General features: G+C 34.4%; 1 protein-coding gene across 1 annotated transcript in view; it reads right to left on the minus strand.

Annotated features, from left to right (window-relative positions):
• COG5 (component of oligomeric golgi complex 5) overlaps positions 1-19,640 on the minus strand; it is a 299,347-nt gene that overhangs the window by 73,480 nt on the left and 206,227 nt on the right. Inside the window, exon 12 of the mRNA XM_012746191.2 lies at positions 1,434-1,638. Coding sequence (XP_012601645.1) covers positions 1,434-1,638 — 205 coding nt within the window. The remainder of the gene's footprint in view (positions 1-1,433; positions 1,639-19,640) is intronic.

Below are 19,640 nucleotides of genomic sequence, written 5' to 3' on the forward strand. Positions count from 1 at the left end.
CAACAGATATGGGTTCTGTCCTCTTTTCTATTACTTTTTATCTAATCTCCTTATTTATCATAAAAGTTACTGAGAAGACAATCTAGACTCATTCTATCACTCCACCCTTATTCTGGTCACTTATTTTGACAGTCACAACTTCTTATTTTTATTTATTTATTTTTTAGAGAGACAGGGTCTTGCTACGTTGCCCAGGCTGGCCTTGAACTCCAGGGCTCAAGAGATCCTCCTGAATAACTGGAACTATAGGAACCCACTACTGTGCCCGACTCTAGACAGAACTTCTATATATTATATTCTGCCAGTCAGAACTCTTAACTACAGTAGACACAAATTCAACTATGTTATTTAGAAAAAAAAATTAAAAAAGAAACAATTATTTAAACAGCACTCATGAATCTATCCAACATTTTTCTTACACGGCAGGTGATAAGAATCTGCTACTGCTTTAGACAGCCTTGCCACAATAAATATGATGCTAGTGTTTAAAGAAAAGCATAAAGGCCAATCACTTGATCTGATGCTCAAGCAGAAATTTTTAAATATTCTGTTTCAATTTGGGAGGAAAAGCTGGCTGGGTTCAACTTAATGAGATGGTACACTTGTTTCCAATGTGGATCCTAAATATGGCTACATTACAGTACTTTATGGGTCATCTAACGGATGTTCAGGGTAGCTGTGACTACACAGTCTGTCCTCTGTATCTGCGGGTTCCACATCCACAGGATCAATCAACCGAAGATTGAAAACCTAGTTAGGCCTAGAACAGTTGCATCTGTACTGAATATGTACAGACTTTTTTCTTGTCATTATTCCCTAAACAATACAGTGTAACAACTATTTACATAGCATTTGCATTGTATTAGGTATTATAATTAATCTAGAGATGACTTAAAGTATATAAGAGGATGTGCCTAGAGTATATGCAAATACTAAGCCATTTTTTATAGGAAACCTGAGATTCCACATGGGACCTGGAACCAATCCCCTATGGATACTAAGGGATAACTGTACTCAGCTTTTCCCTAACACACTAAGAACCTATCCCAGCATAAGGTTTATCTTCCCTGTAGTTTCTGAACACACCAGTTCCTTTTATGCACATTTATGCCAGCCCATCAATAATAATGCTATCTGATGTATTATAATTACAGGTAAAATATCAGCTAAAATATAATGAACATATATTCTCATCTTCTAGCCTCTCATCATTCTATTTAGTGTTATACTTTAAAATTGACACTAGCAGGAACCAGAAAGCTCACCTAAGGGTGAAGTTTAACTTCAGCTAAAAGTCTTGCAAAGTCCTTTAAGGTATATAACTAATAATCATTACAAATATTTACAGACTTAGTATATTCCCAATTTATAATTAAAATAAGAGGCAAAAATCCTTAACATGCAAACAAACAGGTCAAATTAAATAAACATACTCATAATCTGGTTTTTTTGGTATGAATATATCTTGTGTATCATCCTCCATGTGTTGTAGGTCAACAAAGAGGTCTGTAGTTCCACTTGCATTAAAATTCCCTTGGATATTTTGACTGTATTGTTGAAGACGCTTCCATAAGTCATTACAAAGTCGCAACAGTTTGGGGTATTCTCCTTCAAATGCCTGTTTCAAAAACATCGAAGCTGCCAAGCAAAACAAGAACATGGATTAATAAATAATAAAACAATAAAATATAGTAAATGTTTCTTTTGTATATGAAAATTATGTTATAAATAATCCATACTACAGGACAAACCAAAGACATGTTCCAATGAGGCCTTTTAAAATAATGCTAGTAACAGTAATTTTTCTCTCAGACTATTCACTGCATTTGATATGTAGATCATATATTTTGAAATTTACTCTACATTAAAAATTAGAAAACTGTACAATTATAATCGAAGATTTCAATTCTATCTCTTAATAATTGATAAAACAAGTATATGGAAAATCAGGATACAGAAAACTAAACAGCATTACCACCTAATTGACTTAATTTACATTTATACAATACTTAATCCAAAACAGCAAATATACATTCTTTTCAAGGGCACATGAAATATTTTCCAAGATCAACAATATTTGGTTCCATAAAACAGGTCTGAATAAATTCAAGAGGCTTCAAATCATACAAAGCATGCTCTTAAATCAAAATAGTTTTAGGTTAGAAATTAGTAACAAAAAAATATCTGAAAAATTCTCAAATACTTGGAACTAAAAAAATGTTTCCAAATAATCCATGGGTCAAAAAAGAAACCAAAAGGAAATTAGAAAGTATTTTGAACTGGATGAAAATTATAACACAACATACCAAAATCTGTGGGATGTCACTAAAGGAGTACTTGGGGAAATTTATATAAATACTTATATTTGAAAAGAAAAAAGTTCTCAGGTCAATGACCTAAGTTCATATTTTAAGAGCAGAGAAAAGAGGGGCAAATAAAACTCAAAGTCAATAGAAAAAAGAAAATAATAAAGATCTGTACAGATATCTGCGAAACAGAAAATGGAAAAATAGAAAAACACTGAAACCAAAAACTGGTTCCTTGAGAAGATGAATTGACAAACTTCTAGCCAGATGAATCAAGAAAAAAGAAGAGAAACAAATAAGCCATATTAGGAATAAGGGAGGTGCCCTCATTACATATTTATTACATAATATTCTGTAGATATTAAGAGGATAATAAAATAATTATGAACATTATACCAATACATTTGAAAATTTTCATAAAATGGACAAATTCCTTGAAAGACACAAACTACCAAACCTCATTCAAGAAGAAACAGATACATATATACAGCCCTGTATTTTAATTAAAAACTTCTTTTTCTTTTTTTTTGAGACTCTGTCTCAAAAAAAAAAAATCTGCATCCTGAAAACTATAAAAACAATGCTGAGAAAAAACTGAAAATTACCTACATAAATGGAGAGAGGGAACACATTCATAGTTAGAAAGATTCAATATTGTTACATATAAATTATCCAATTCATCTATATATTAAACACAATCTCATTTAAAATCAATGAAGGCTTTTCTTATAGAAATTGAAAAAATGATCTAAAATTCACACGAAAATGCAATGGACTTAGACTAGCCAAAACCACCTTCCAAAAGAACAAAGTTGGAGGACTAATAGTACCTGGTTTCAAGACTTGTACAGCTACAGTAATCAAAACACTGGTATTGTATAAAGATTGACACATAGATTAATGGCACAGTATAGAGAGTCAACAAATAAAACACACATGTGGAAAACTGAATTTTGACAAAGGTCAAAAGCAATTTAGAGAACACAGGGGACATTTCAACAAATGGTACTATAACAATTGGATATCTATATGCAAAGAAAATACCCTTAAATCCAAACCCTGTATATTATACAAAAATTAACTTAAAAAGGATCAATCTTCTAAAAGAAAACCTATGAAGAAACTTTTCTTTCCTTGGGTTAGATATAATATGAAACCAAAAGTATGATTCATGAAAGAATAACATCATCTAAATTAAAAGTATCTTCTCTTCAAATGACACTCCAAGAGAATGAAAGGATAAGCCCCAGAGAGGGTAAATTTCCCATATATCTGATGAAACATTTGTATCTAGAATACATAAAGAACTCTCAAACTCAATCATAACAACTCAATTTTAAAAATGGGACCTTTATCAAAAAAAGTATATGAATGTCAAATAAGCACATGAAAAAACACTCAACATCTTTAGTCAATAGGAAATGTAAATTAAAACCACAATGAAATGCAACTATGTAACTATTTGAAAATTAAAAAGAGTGACTATATGTTGGTGAGGACAGGGGAACTGGAATTCTTTTTTGTTTCTTTTTATAGTTGGTTGCTCATTGTCCAAAACATTTTATTTTTTAATTTTTTTTATTTTAGCATATTATGGGAGTACAAATTTTAAGGTTGCCTATAATGCCCTTGCTCCCCCCCGCCCAAAATCTTGTATACTGTCTGGGGAAAGAAAAAATTATATAATCATTTTTCAAGAGTTTAGCATTTCCTTAAAATGTAAAATATATATATCTACCATATGGTTAAACCATTCCATTCCTAGATATTTATCCAATAGAAATAACAGTATTTGTCCATATAAAGACTTTTACAAGAACATTCAAAGCACCTTTATTTGTAATAGTAAAAAACAACCCAACATCCATCAATAGGTGAATGCATAAACAAACTGTCATATATCCATACAATGGAATACCGCCCAGCAACAAAAACACACTATAATATAAATGAATCTCAATAAAATCATGCTGCATGAAAAAAGTCAAACAAATAAATTCACTTGTACAGAATTCTAAGAGATACAAACATTTTTGTCATATAGTGACAAAGAGATCAATGCTTGCCTAGGGATAGGGTAGGGATATGGTGGGGAGAGTAATTACAAAGTGGTACAAGGAAACTTTTGGGGGTGATGGATATGCTAATTGATCTTGATTGTTTTGATGGTTTCACGGGTGTAACTCATATGTCAAAACTTATCAAATTGTATACTTTAAATAAGTGCTGTTTATTTTATGCCAGTTATATACCAGTAAAGCTATTTATAAAAGAAATTATCTAAGAGAGAACTTCTCTGACTTCCCTCTTCTCCTGATGAAGAAGCAATCCACCATGGACCCCAAGTATCCTTTCACCTTCTTGCAGGGCCTGCCAATAATGTAAGGCCCTAATTGGTCTTATATTTGTAGCAAGCAACCTTGAAAGCTATGGTAATATCTTCATGCAGACAGAGAACAGTTTGGCTTACTGTTCACTATAGAAGTAGTAGTTTCTCCAAGCTCAAGGTTCCTTAACTGTGATATAAACTCAAAACACATATATCATCCACGTGGGCCCACGTCCTGTCTCCCCATAACATTTGGGGGCATGGGGAACTAACAAACAATATGCGAATGCTTATCCTTCTTGCTGTGCTGTGCTTAATAAAGTTCCTTTTCTCTAATCCAGGAGCCTCATGTCTTCTGACAATATTCATAAAACTATGGCAGGTTAGCCTTTTTTAAGTAAGATAAAATCTCCGATCCTTCAGAGTTCTTGTACTCCCTCAACTGAAATTATATTCCTTTGGTAATTCTCTCCCAACATCTGTTCTTTGCTTTTTTTGTATTTATCACAATTTCTAAACATATTTGTTTGAAATATGTTTCTCCTACTTGACTATAAATTCCATGAGGACAAGGACAATGCCTGGTTTCTTCAAAGTACACTTGGTTCCTAGCACAGTGCCTGCAATAGTGCAAATTAAGTAAATATTTCTTGAATGAGAGAATAAAGTGTTTTTTAATGGATGATATCACTTTCATTGAAATCTATATAAAACAAATCATTGTTGAGATTTTCAGATAGCCACACTTTGCCCGTGTTATCTCAGCAAATGTGATTAATTGTAAGTCAAATCTATTTAAAGCTTACAAATAGTATTGCATATTTAAATCTTGAAGCTAAGTTCTACTTTAATTTCTTTTATATTCACATGACTTATATAATTTGATTATAATCAATTACTTATTTGATATTTATATAATACCTATGATACATCTTAATCTAACAACTCATTTAAAGACAGAAAATTACGGGTTATTAATTCCCACTTACTTGAGAATTTATTATTCAGATTATCCTCTTATGCAAACTATTGTTCTTTTGTTAATTACTGGTGATTATAACACAGGCACTAATATGGAGATAAAACTCACATTAAACAATTTAATTACTATGAAAATAATATTTTGTAATTTAGAAGATAATTCTATGTACATTTTCTTGCCAGGTAATAGGTCTGGGAGAAAAACACTATAATTAAGAAAGTCTGCCTTTGATTTTACTCCCCTACCCCTATCTTCTTGAATTAATTGTAGCAAGAATCACTGTACCTTCAATATTTGCAGGCTCAGACCCATGCCAGACCTTGACCTAATTCACATAGAGATGAAAGGATATAAACAGTCTATGTGCTCATTTTCTCTCTTCTCACACCTTCTCTATTCCAGTACCTTGTTTTATTTTCTTGCTAGAACTGAACACTGTAAGTTGTTACTAGTTTGTGTTTACTGTCTATCCTTCTCCTTAAAAATGTTAAGTTAAATGAGAGCAGGGATATTATTTGATTGACTTACCTCTGTATTTCCTTTACTTATATTAACACTAGGCATTGACTTATTGAATGAACAAGTGAACTGAAAATAGAATGAAGAAGGCTAGGTTTGTAATTAAATCATTTTCCTAGATTCTAATAGCCTTAATTGCCTTCATCTAATAGTCTTAATTGCCTCACTCCTCCTAGATCCCCGTTTTAAGGCTTCAGAGGACAACCCCAATGTCTGCTTCATCCCAGAGCTGTAGCACTCATAGCTCCTGCGTTAGTCTTGATTGGCTGTGCCTAAACCTCCGCCTGTATGATGCTTCTGCTCCTGTAGCTGCCTGTGGAAGGACTGAATACCTCACCGTTAGGCCACTGACTGGGGTCTGGCTAAGAATTGCCAGCATTCCTTAAAACTCCCACCAACTTCAGATGGCCAAATACTAGGCAGTTGCCAAATCTACCTGGAAGGATTTATCCATTCAACAAATATTTGATGACCATATACTATAGGCCAAGTAGTGTTGTAAATACTGGATATGCAGCAGTGAATGAAACAGGCAAGTTCTTATCCACATGGAGCTTATACTCCAGTGAAGAAGTGCAATAAGCAATTCAGTATGTAACATAATGTCAAGCAGTGCTAAGTGCTTTGAAGAAAAATAAACCAAAGTTAGAGAATAGATAGTGACAGAGTGCACCATCTTACATACAGTGGATAGCAAGGACTTCTGAAAGAAGCAAGAACATGATCCATCTGGATTTCAGGGAAATAATGATTCAGATGGAAAAACAGCTAAGGCAAAGGAATTGGAGTAGATTATCCTCATAGAGGCTGCTGGTCATATTTTAACAGAACTTACATGTATTTTGGAGGACATGGCCTGAGAGAGTCAGCTTTCATAGCCAGCTTAGATCCTTCCTTTATAAGTAGATTGCTACCTATTTCTAGCTTATTCCTTTTGCTAACTGGGGCTCAGTTCCCAATAAACTGTCAGGCCTTGCACCTAAATCACCCAAACTATTAAAGTAAAGGAAGCCAGTAATCTATTCACTTCAGATGTCTTGGAATTATTTTCTGTTTCATAATTGTATTAGTTATTTATTGCCATATAATAAATTACCATAAATATAACTGTTTATTTTAACAACACACATTTATATCCCATAATTTGTGTGGGTTGGGAATCCAGGCATGGTTTAGCTGGGTCCTCTGCTTCAGGGTTTCTCACAAGGCTGTCATTAAAGTATTAGCCATGGGTGGAGTCTCATCTAAAGGTTCAACTGGGGAAAAATCTAATTCCAAGCTCTTGTGGTTGTCAGCAAGATTCAGTTCCTTATGGGTTGTGTGTTGAGGGCCTTAGTTTCTAGCTTGATGTTGGCTGGAAACCAATCACAGCTCATTGCCGAGTGGACCTCTACAACATGGCTGCTTATTTCATCAAAACATGCAAGCCAAGAAGGCAAAAGAAAGAGTGCCTGCTAGCAAGATGAAGGTTAAAATCTCATGTAACGCAATCACAGAAGGCACACCCCCTTGGTATGTATGTAGGTTAGAAGCAAGTTTTGCCTGTATTCAAGAAGAGATTACACAAGGGTGCAAATACTAGAAGACAGACAATATTGGGAGCCATCTTAGAATTTGCCTGCCAGAATAACATATATATCATACTTCATTCACATCAGTGCAAATTATGTAAAAGTCAAATGTTGAAGACCAGACATCAGTCTTATAAACAGCTGCTTTTCAAATATGAATATAGCACAGACTATATTATACCCTCTTAATATAAAACAATGACAAAACAATTTCATATAAAAAATACAATTTTCCAAAATATTATTGGAAACAATGCTCAAATACACTATAAAAAGAGTTCAGACATAAAATAAGAGTACCAGAATAAAACACAGGTTAAGTCAATTACCCCAAGTTAATGGGTTTTGCCCATCACTCCTTTTGCTTTAGTTACTGATGTTACATTTCCTTCTAAGTTCTGGAAAGCTATGGTCCAAGAAATATATTAAAAGCAAATAAAAATTTATATGAACTAAAGCTAACTATAAATATTTATTTATTGAGAACTAGTAAACCTTGTGATTTAACTTTCCTTACTTCGTATAATTTAAAACTAAAACTAGGATATAAATAAAATGGACCTTCTTAAAACTCAGATGAAACCCCATTTAAGATGAATGGATATTAAAATGCAAGTTTTATATATAAAACATTAGAATGGAATGATTCTTTGGAAATATCTGGCGATGAGCCCTAGGAGAGTTCTTAGATTTTTGGTTTTTGTTGCTTTTTTCCCCATCATACTGGCAGCAACACAAAGTTATGGAATCCAGTAGTAACTGGGTATGCATTCTATACTACAATCCTGCCCTTTTAGCAGGAGTATAAAACATACACAGTCTCTTCCCACTTTCTAACTCACTAAGCCTCAATAAACTTACAATATGAAGATGGCCACCCTCCCTATCTCACAGAAAAAATAAAGGACACTAGAAAAGAATCCTTTCAACTTTCTACCCTCCACTCCCATGTTTCTAATCTTCGACTTTCTTGACACAGGAACGTGTCCATTCTATACAGGACCAATTTCTCAACTTCTGCCCTCCATCCCAACCTGTCTAATCTCCTCCAAGATTACTATTCTCTTTCATATTTGTAGCTTCCCACTTTCTACTGGTTCCCTTCTAAGAGCAATAAAAAATGCCTGAACACGCTCTATCATATAAGAACCCCAAAATACAAATAATATGGCAACATGCTCCCCGCACTGTGACCCTACAAACTGTTCACTTGCAGCCACTGTTCTGTTGCTCCTTATAATAACAGTCTATACACATTTCCTTGCCTCTTCCAGACTGCAAGCAGACTTCCAACTGCCACAATGCCGCTGAAGCTAAAAAACAGTGTGTGCTTTTCTGATCTCCTTTCATTTGATCTCCGTTGATCACTAGCTCCTTTGAGAAATACTCTCCATGACCCCATTCTCTGTTGGTTTTTGCATTTCTCTAATTTTTTTCCCTATTCTTCTGTGCTGACTTCCTTTGTCTGCCTTAAGTGCTTGCCCTGAAATTTTGAAAACATTGTTATTACAGATTTCAAACATATAATGTACAGAAAATAGTATAATGAACCTCTTTGTATCCATCACTTAGCTTCAGCATTTATCAACTCAATCTTTTTTTATTGGTATCCCTGGCTAATCTCCCTCCATCACTAGCAGTTATTTTGAAGCAAATAGCAAATGTTCTATCATTTCACCAATACATATTCAGTGGATATCTCCAATAGGAATAATTTTCTTAAAAACCTTAACCAGGGCTCTCTTATCACACTTTACAAAATTAACAATCAGTGACCACATTTGCCTGATTGACTTAGGAATTTTTTAATCCTTTGATTTGGGATCCATAAATAGTCCACATATTGTAATTAGCTGAAATGTCATCAAGCCCATAGCTCCCCTCTCTCCTTTTATTCCTTTTAATTCTTTAAGAAGCTAGGTCATTTGTCCTACAGTTTTCCATAGTCTGAATTTGCTGATTGTACCCTCTGATCCCTATATTTCCTATAAAATCAGTTGGATCTAAAATAGCACTTTTCACATTGAAATAACTGAGTTTTTAAAAATCCTTATGTTAGATCTCACCCTCAGAGACTCTAATGTAATTGCAGCCTAGGCTCTGGGATTTTTAAACATTGCCCAATGGATTCTAAAGTGCAACCAAGTTTAAAATTGCTGATGTAGGTAAGAATTTGATCCGATTCCAGGCTATATAATTTTTAATAATATTACTGTATATGTGGTAACTGAATCTGCATACTGCTTGCCTATTTAAATGAACTCAGCAGACATTAATAATCATTTCTAGATCCACAAATTCATTAGAGATTATAAAATGAAGAGTTTCTAACATTCCTTCTGCATTTATAAGAGGTGATACTTTAATAAATAAAAACTTTTCTCATCAATTACTTGGTTTCTCTGAGGTATCATTTGTTCAGGAAAAGCAGAAAAAATGTTCGCCTGTATTCCCTTTTTCAGTTTCCAAAGTTCCATAATATCAATAGTAACCAACCAATATATATTTCTTTATTTGTGTCATCATGAACTCATGGATTTAGACATTGTGATGGGTTTCAATTTCTTGCAATTGTTATCGCTACTGATGCTAAAATTATTCCATCTGTGGTAGATGTTTATTCAAGCTTCCTCAGTCCTTTAACACAACCCTAGTAGTCTTTGATATCTTCCTTGCTTTCTAGTATAAGGGGTTACCGAATTATCCTGCACATTTCCTGTCCTAGACCTGGAATCAGCCATTTCTTCAAGGAATCCTGGTTTCTTTTAATGGGAAATTATGTTTAAAAGACCACAGCATGAGTGTTGGAGGGGTTCAGTATTAATGAAATGGCCATCGTTTCTAGGCCTTTTCAACGGCTTACGTATGAAATGTATAAATAAATTATATTTTTTAAAGAAAAACAATATATCATCAGTCACTTTGATCTCACCCACTTTATATATCCTTTATTTCATGCTGAAAATCTTTACCCACTATGATATCAACATGATTAGTCATTTACTTTATCCCACACCACACATAGTAATCTAAAAATAATAATACTAATACTATCATCAACATCTTGATTATTAAAAAGAGTTCATAGGTTTTTGGATCAGTTCTTGTCCTTTCAGTATATTGCAATAGAGAAGCAAAAACAAATTACTCAGTTTAAAAGCAGTCAAATGAGTAAGCAAACAAACAAACAAACAAAAAAACACAAGAGTTCCTCTCTGTGTGGTTATGCCATACATTTCCATTCCATTATTTCATTTTACTCTTGGTTTGTTGGAATTTTTCTTTCATTTTAATTTTGTTTTACAACCATAGAAAATATTCATATGACTTCAACTTATATCTACACAACAAAGTATATTCAAAGAAGTCTGCCTTTTTTCTCTGTTCCCTCCAATGTCTTCTTCTCCTCCACTCATCTTCCACTCCCCAGCACTGGTAACCATTTTTCTAATTTTATAGTTAGTCTTCAATTTTTTAAAACTCTAAGAAAAATATATCTTTATGTCACCCTCTTTCTTAGGTGAACAAAAGCACATTATAGGTTTTTTTTTGAGATAGGGTCTCCCTATCTTACCCAGGCCGGAGTGCAGTGTCATCGTCATAGCTCCCTTTAACCTCAAACTCCTGGACTCAAGTGATCCTTTTTACCTCAGCCTCCCAAGAAGCTGGGACTATAGGCATGTGTCACCACATCCAGCTAATCTGGTTTTTTATTTTTATTTTTTGTAGAGATGGGGTCTCACTATTGCCCAGGCTGGTCTCGAACTCCTGACCTCAAGCAACCCTCCTGCTTTGGAGTCCCAAAGCTCTAGAATGACAGGCCTGGCCTGTCATTTATCCACTTTTTAAACTTATCATATTAAAAAATTTCCAATGACAGAAAAAATTCTTGGTGACCACTCCATACTACTATATAAAGATATTCCTCATTCCTTTTTTTCCCCTCATTTATTTTTATAGCTGCATGGCATTCCATTATATGAATGTACCACAGTTTAATCCCCTAGTAATGAACATTTGGGTTGTTTCCATTTTTTGCAATTCCAAATAATGATGCAAGGAATAGTCCTGTGAATATATCTTTTCATATTTTTGCCAGCACATCCATGGACTAGATCCTTAGAAGCAGAATTGCTGGGTAAAAGTAAATGGTTATATAATTTTGTTAGGAACTCACGAACTCCCCTCCATAAGGTTTGTATGTTAATTAACAATGTGTGAGACTATTTCCCCACATGCTCATTAATAGAGTGTGTTATCAAATTTTTTTTTATTTTTGCTATGTTGATAGATGAAAAATGGAATCTTTCTGTACTTTATTCTGTATTTCTCTATTTCTGGGTGATATTGAGCATCTTTTCCATATATTTAAGAGATATCTACATTTTTTCCCCTATAGTGTTATTGGCTTTCTACTTCTCATTTTAGAAGCTTTTTACATATTAGGGATACTAACCCTTTATCTTTAATGTAAATTATAAATTTTTTTCTAGTTTTTCACTTGTCTTTATTTTGCTTAAAATTTTTTTCACTATGCAAAAAATTTTTAATGTAAACAAATCATGAATTTCTTCATCACTGCTTCTGAATATTGAATTAGTTAGAAAAGTTTCCCTCCACTCCTAGCATATTTACTTGTCTTTTCCTTTAGCACTTGTATGGTTTCATATTTTACATTTAATTATTTGATCCACTTGGAATTAATCCAGATTTACAGAGCAAACTTGTGAGTTATTTCTGTAAATCCTTTATGTATCACTTTACTCTTCAACTCTAACCAGTTTATCTACTTCAATAAATACTGGATCTAATTTCCATTCAATAAATCTTCATGGAGGGTTAAATATTTTAGTTTCCAGTTTGCTTTCTTCTTTTACCTCAATTAAAATTACTTCATATTCTATAACTGATATGAAAATGTTCATTGCAAAGAAATAAAGTATAAATAAACTAAAAATTACTTAATAACTTACCATCCTATGATAATCATCATAGCATTTTTACAATCATCTTTTTATGTCCCTGTTTATCATATACACATATTGCTGTTTTCTAAAAGTACTTCATATTAGGGTCTCGTTTAGCTTATAAGTCCTTATTATTTTTTTAAGATAAAGCGTATTTTGATTTTTACAGATTGTTTTCTTTTTAGATTTCCTCCTGATTCATAAAGCCTTTAAATATTAATTTAACATTTTAGGGTTCCACCTCAACAGAATGTCTATTATATACTGAGCACTGTGCTGATAGGAATATGGCATGAAATGAAGGTAGACAGAGAAGCTTTTTCCAGAGGCTAGTGGGAGATACAAACAATCTAATAGGTGAACTATTACAATGTAGCAAAATAAATGCTGAAGTCAGAGACATTAGAGTTCTAAGGGAGCTGAAAGAGGATGGCTAGCTCATGTTTGGATGTGTATGGTGAGGGAGGTGTCCGGGAACACTTCATTGCTAAACTGAGATTAAAAAGATAAGTGTGAGTTATACAGATGAAAGGGAGGATATAGACATGTGTTTCAGGTATTTGTAAACACTGAGAAGAAAGAGGATAATTCATTCAAGAATTTAGGCTCAAGTACAGAGATAAAAAAAAAAATAGAAAGAAAAATAATGAGTGCTGAGTAAATAGGAAGGGACCAGAAAAGTCATGTTTGCATTGCACCTTGAGAGTAATGGAGGAAGAACTATGGAGGCAGACCAGTTCCCTCCTTGAAATAATTAAAGAAGCCATATATATTTTTAAAAATTCAAGCCGGGCGCGGTGGCTCACGCCTGTAATCCTAGCACTCTGGGAGGCTGAGGCGGGCGGATTGCTCGAGGTCAGGAGTTCGAAACCAGCCTGAACAAGAGCAAGACCCCGTCTCTACTATAAATAGAAAGAAATTAATTGGCCAACTAATGTATATATATATATATAATTAGCCGGGCATGGTGGCGCATGCCTGTAGTCCCAGCTACTCGGGAGGCTGAGACAGAAGGATTGCTTGAGCCCAGGAGTTTGAGGTTGCTGTGAGCTAGGCTGACGCCACGGCACTCACTCTAGCCTGGGCAACAAGCGAGACTCTGTCTCAAAAAAAAAAAAAAAAAAAAAAAATTCAAGCTTGGCCCAAGCAGTGGACGTGCTGGAGAAGGGAAAAACTGCAAAAGCTTTAAGAAGTTCATGAGTCTGGAGTGACAAGTTGGAAACTTAAGGAATCTCAACCTGGGCTTCCCATGGCTGAGTTCTAGGATTGCAAGGGAAGCTGGGGAACTAGGTCCAAAACTACAAAAACTGTAGTAAAAAGGTCCTTCACATTTGTGATGGTTGGGAACAAAGACCAGCTGAGGGGAAAGGACATGCCACAAACACAGGAAGGTCTTTTTTTTTAGACATTCACTAGATAAGTTTCATGAGGTGGAAGGTCTGTGAACTTGGATAGCAAAGCTATTTCAACTTCAATACTTTAGGACTGAGAAGACAAAGGACCTCAAAGACCTTCTTAATTTAAAGCCTGGGAGAAGCATGTCAAAGTAAAAGGGAATAGCAGGGGTAAACTGAATCGTATTAAAACTGAAACTGCCCCAAATCTCATCCTAGAGTGAATTGAAATAATCAGCCTATATAAATAACTGGAGAGTAAGAGAATCCAACAAAATACTTAAGAATACATAAATAAATCCTATGAATCAATAAGACTGACAATTCCAGAGAAAATTAATAGACATTTTATAAAAGAAAATATCCCAATAGCCAATATACATACAGAAAAGTGAATAACATTATTAGTCATAAAGGAAATAAAAATTAAAACTACAAAGTGATTCAACTAAACATCCACTAGAATAGCTAAAACAAAAAACACAGAAAATACCAAAATAACAAGAATGTGGAAAAACTGGAACTCTCATATACTGCCAAGGGGAGTTTAAACTGATACAACCACACTGGAAAACTCTTTGGCAGTACCTACTAAAGCTTAACACATGCTTACTCTATGACCCACTGTATTAGTTTCCTATAGCTGCTGGAACAAATTACCACAAACTTGAGGGCTTAAAACAACAAATATGTATTATCTCACAGTTTTAGGGGTCAGAAGTCCAAAATTGGGCCGGGCGCTGTGGCTCACGCCTGTAATCCTAGCTCTTGGGAGGCCGAGGCGGGCGGATTGCTCAAGGTCAGGAGTTCAATACCAGCCTGAGCAAGAGCGAGACCCCGTCTCTACTATAAATAGAAAGAAATTAATTGGCCAACTGATATATATATAAAAAAATTAGCCGGGCATGGTGGCGCATGCCTGTAGTCCCAGCTACTCGGGAGGCTGAGGCGGGAGGATCACTTGAGCCCAGGAGTTTGAGGTTGCTGTGAGCTAGGCTGACGCCACGGCACTCACTCTAGCCTGGACAACAAAGTGAGACTCTGTCTCAAAAAAAAAAAAAAGAAGTCCAAAATTGGTCTCAGTAAACCAAAATGAATGCGTCAGCAGAGTCATTCTGGAGGTTCTAGGGGAGAATTTTTTCTTTGCCTTTTCCACCTGCCTATATGCCTTAGCTTGTAGCCCCCACTTCCATTAATTATATTCCTCCACCTCTTTTTCCATTATTACATCTCTTCCTCTGACTCTCTCCTGTCTCCTTCTTACTCTTACAAGGACTACATGATTACATTGGGCCCACTCAGGTGATACAAGATAATCTCTCACCTCAAGTCCTTACATCACATTTGTAAAATCCTTTTTGCTATGTGAGGTAATATAGTCATAGGTTCTGGAGATTAGAACATGGAACTCTTTGGGAAGGCTATTATTCTGTCTCCCAATTTTCTACTACTGGGTTCATTCCCAATAAAATTGCACAGAATTGTCATAGTATCATTATTTAAAATAGCCCCAAATGGGAAATCACCCAAACGCCCATCAATAATATGGTAGATAAATATGTTATGGTATATTCCCAGGATGGAATGTTTTACCATATTGAGAATGACCAATAAGTACATGTAACAATTTGGGAGACTCTTAGAAACATGTTGAGCAAGAGAAGTCAGACAACAGACACAAGAGTAAAAACTAGATGATTTTATCTGTATAAAATTAAATAACTTTTAAAAAATAATTCCATTAGAAATTACCCTTGTTAGAAGAGGGGCAAGCAGAAACTAGAAGGGGAAATGAGGGGAATATCCAGGCTACAAATAATACTCTTTTTCTTGATCTTGATGCTATTCTTGAGCACAATTACACAGACACACTGAAACTTGAAAGATTCATCTAGATGTAAAATTATGATACTCATGCTTTTTCTTTATGAATGTTATGCTTTAATAAATAATTTTTTAAAAAGAATAATAAGGAGTCAATGAAGTATTTTAATCAGAAAAATGCCATGTTCAATTTTTTCTTGCCAAATAGAGTATCCAAACAGTTACTTGATAGCTAGGCTTACAAGATTATATAAACTTTTAGTATTTTCTGACCTCTTTTCTCATGCCCTTAACTCTTATTCCCTTTTTGTTGTTTAACAAATCACAGGTTTTTTTCTTTTTGTGCTACAGGATGTTTAGGATGGTGCCTCATGAGTTCGTTAGAACTATGTAGTGAAATGCTTCAACTGCAGGATTGAAATTCTAAAAAGTACTTTAAAAAGAGGATATTAAGTCTGTCTCCTAAGTATGTATATTTAAGTTGGACATTAACTTTAAGAAGTGTCCACAATATGATCTTATTTAACTTGTACATCATGCTAACTTAAAAAGAAAAAACTCTACATACTCTAATTGTGTAGCTTGTTTATCCCCTTAATTCTCAGAGGTTTGATTCTTCATTTATCACTGTATTTTTAAGAAGTTAAACATAATAATCTCTCCTCAATGTTTCTCTTATTCATGCTTGATTTTCCAAATTATTACAGATATATAACCATGTTAGCTTTCTTAATTATATGAAGAATTTCCATAAGTTCCTTAAGAGTTTTGAGAGACTAATATTGCACAAGGTTTTAAATATTTAAAAAGAGATTTACTTGCTAGATTTTTCAAGTGGTAAATATTTAGTTTCCATAAAAGAGTACTGACATCTTTTCTTCCCTTTCCTTCCTTCCAGTCAACAAGCATTAATTGAAGCCCTTCTGTATGTCAAATACTCTTCTAGCCATTGAGGACAGTTCTATGACTAAATTAGCATTCCCTGTCTTATGGGGCTTACATACTAGTGAAGAGTCAGCCATGATGAATAAATATCAATATACCATTATTTATCTTAATAGTATATTAGAAAGTGATAAGAGCTATGCAGAAATATAAAGCATATTTATATATGATGAGACATTCTGAGAAAATCATCAGATTACAAAGAAATATTATGTTTTTCTTCTATAGAGGTCAAAACAGTAATGTTTATGTTGCTTGTTTGTATTGAAACTTAAAACATATTTATTAATCTTATAACCCAACAGGTTGATGAACAAATACTATTATCTAGGAAGTACAACAGAAAAATAACAGACAAAAAAGGCTTAGAAATCTTTTTGGTAATAACCATCACCCATAGAGAATTAAAGCAGCAGACTTCCTAAAGGAGCTATTTCAAATCTTCATGGTGACAAGTTCAAGCCTTTTTCCTTTTGAATAAAGCAAATTTATTGTTTGTCAAACTTCTAGATCTTATCTCCTAGTAGAAATTTTTTACTAAGCATAAACATGTATAATAAGAACATGTTCCTAAGTAGGAAAATTTCCCTTTAGATATATTCTGCCAAAATATTGCTTACTTAGACAATCTGGTACATTTTGTGTAATCCTCAACTCTACAGATGGTTGCACTTCCTTAATATCGCCTGCCTATAATTTTAAGAAGTACTACAGTGCACTTCAGGGACTGTATGTGCTATAAAAATGGAAGGTGCTTTATAAACAACTTACCTTGGAGTTCTCCCAAAGGAAGTTATTAAAGTAATAAAGCTATCCAGAAGTAACAGACTACTCTGAATGTGAAATATTAATGACATTTTCTACCTAAAAAGTATATTCCCTTTCATTAGCTTAACTATACAAAACAGATAGGTCCCATAAGATAAGAACTAAAAAACATACAGTGAATCTGGCAATTAAAAAGTAGATCAGGACAGGTGTGGTGGCTCTGTGATTACGTCTGTAATCACAGCACTTTGGGAGGCTGAGGAGGGAGGATCACTTGAGGTCAGGAGTTTGAGACAAGTCTGAGCCTCTCTCTACAAAAAATAGGAAAATTAGTGGGGCACGGTGGCATGTGCCTATAATCCCAGCTACTCAGGAGGCACAGACAGGAGGATCTCTTGAGCCCAGGAGTGTGAGGTTGCAGTAAGCTATGAGGATGCCACTGCACTCTAGTCTAGGCACCCTGACTCTCTCTCTCACACACACACACACACACACACACACACACACACACACGAAGTAGGTGTAGGTCATTGCTTACCTTAATGATAACTATTTCAATAGAATGGTAGAAGATAAGCAGATCACATCTAGTTGAGAAATCAACAGTATGAAAACAAAGACAAAAAAATGCAAACTCCTCTTTTGAGAAATTTAGGTAAAAACAGAAAGAGAGTAAACAGCAACTAAAAATGGTTAAGGAAGAAAAGCAGGTGATCACAGACAAGTTAAATGACAATACTATTAAATACACACACACACACCACTACCCCATATAATATTTTGAAATGTACTTCTAACTATTGTTTTTAAAACTTCGATGGTTCTGGTCATGATATTAAAACATAGGACCAGATTTATCCCCCTATCTGAAATAAACAAACAGAAAATGGACACAATATACGAAATAATGGCTTTCAAGACACGTAACAACATGCAACAAAGGACAGTGTCTTTGAGAGACAGGAAACAAAAGAGGTAAATCATGACTGTCCCAGCTTAGGAGGAACAGACCTCTCTCTCTATCACAATTGCCCCAAGAACAGGAAAACAGAAGGCAACTGGAATTCATAGGACAGAATACCATAGGGGACAGAGCTGCATAGACAAAGAATCCCAGAGGTCTGCAAAGTTCACCTTGAGTATTCAGCAAAACACTGATCACCATGTGTGTGTGAGAAAATTTCCAGAGTTTGTGGGGGGAACCCACACAAAAGGATTAAAGGGAACATACCTATCATATCCACACAGGGCACAATAGTACTTGTTCTCTAAAACCACAGGCTGGAAAATCTCATAATTCACAGGGTATTTGGGGGTACTGAAGAATATCTCAGTAGTGAGAAATAATTAGCCCCCAATTAACCACTGCTCTGGATTTGCTAATAAATTTTAGGGCAAGCCTCAAAAGGATCAAACTGTTTCTAAGTAACTTGACAGTGTCAGAGAATATAAAAATATGTACAACAAAAGTAACCATCACCAAACAAGGTAAAATTCATCATATATAATATCCAATAAAAATTTTTAGACATGCAAAGAAATAGAAAAATAAAATCCATGATGGAAAGAAAATTCAACCAAACCACGAAAACCCAGAATTGACATAGATGTTAGAATTAGCAGACAAGGACATTTCCATCTTACTCTGTAGAGTTCCACTTTCTTATTGTTTCTTATGTTTGTTTAGTTTACCTTATATAATTTCTAGTAAAAATGTGCCACACCAATCAATAAAAAATACTGAAAGATGTAATGATTAAAAGTCGAATTTTTCAAGTGTGCTGAAGCCTTTTTTCTTTGTAGATTCCTGTCATATTGAGAGAAGAAATATTCAAAATACAAATTAAATGAACTCATTTAAAGAAAGAAAATAATGACTATGACAACTCCAAGATTTTTAAAAAATTTTGTTTTTTGGGAGACAGAGTCTTGCTCCATTGGCTGGGCTAGAGTGCAGTGGCATCATCATAGCTCACTGCAACCTCAAAGTCTTGGGCTCTAGTGATCCTCCTGCCTCAGCCCACTGAGTAGCTGG

The sequence above is a fragment of the Microcebus murinus genome, chromosome 9, assembly GCF_040939455.1.
Source record: "Microcebus murinus isolate Inina chromosome 9, M.murinus_Inina_mat1.0, whole genome shotgun sequence".
In the NCBI taxonomy this organism is placed as follows: domain Eukaryota; kingdom Metazoa; phylum Chordata; class Mammalia; order Primates; family Cheirogaleidae; genus Microcebus; species Microcebus murinus.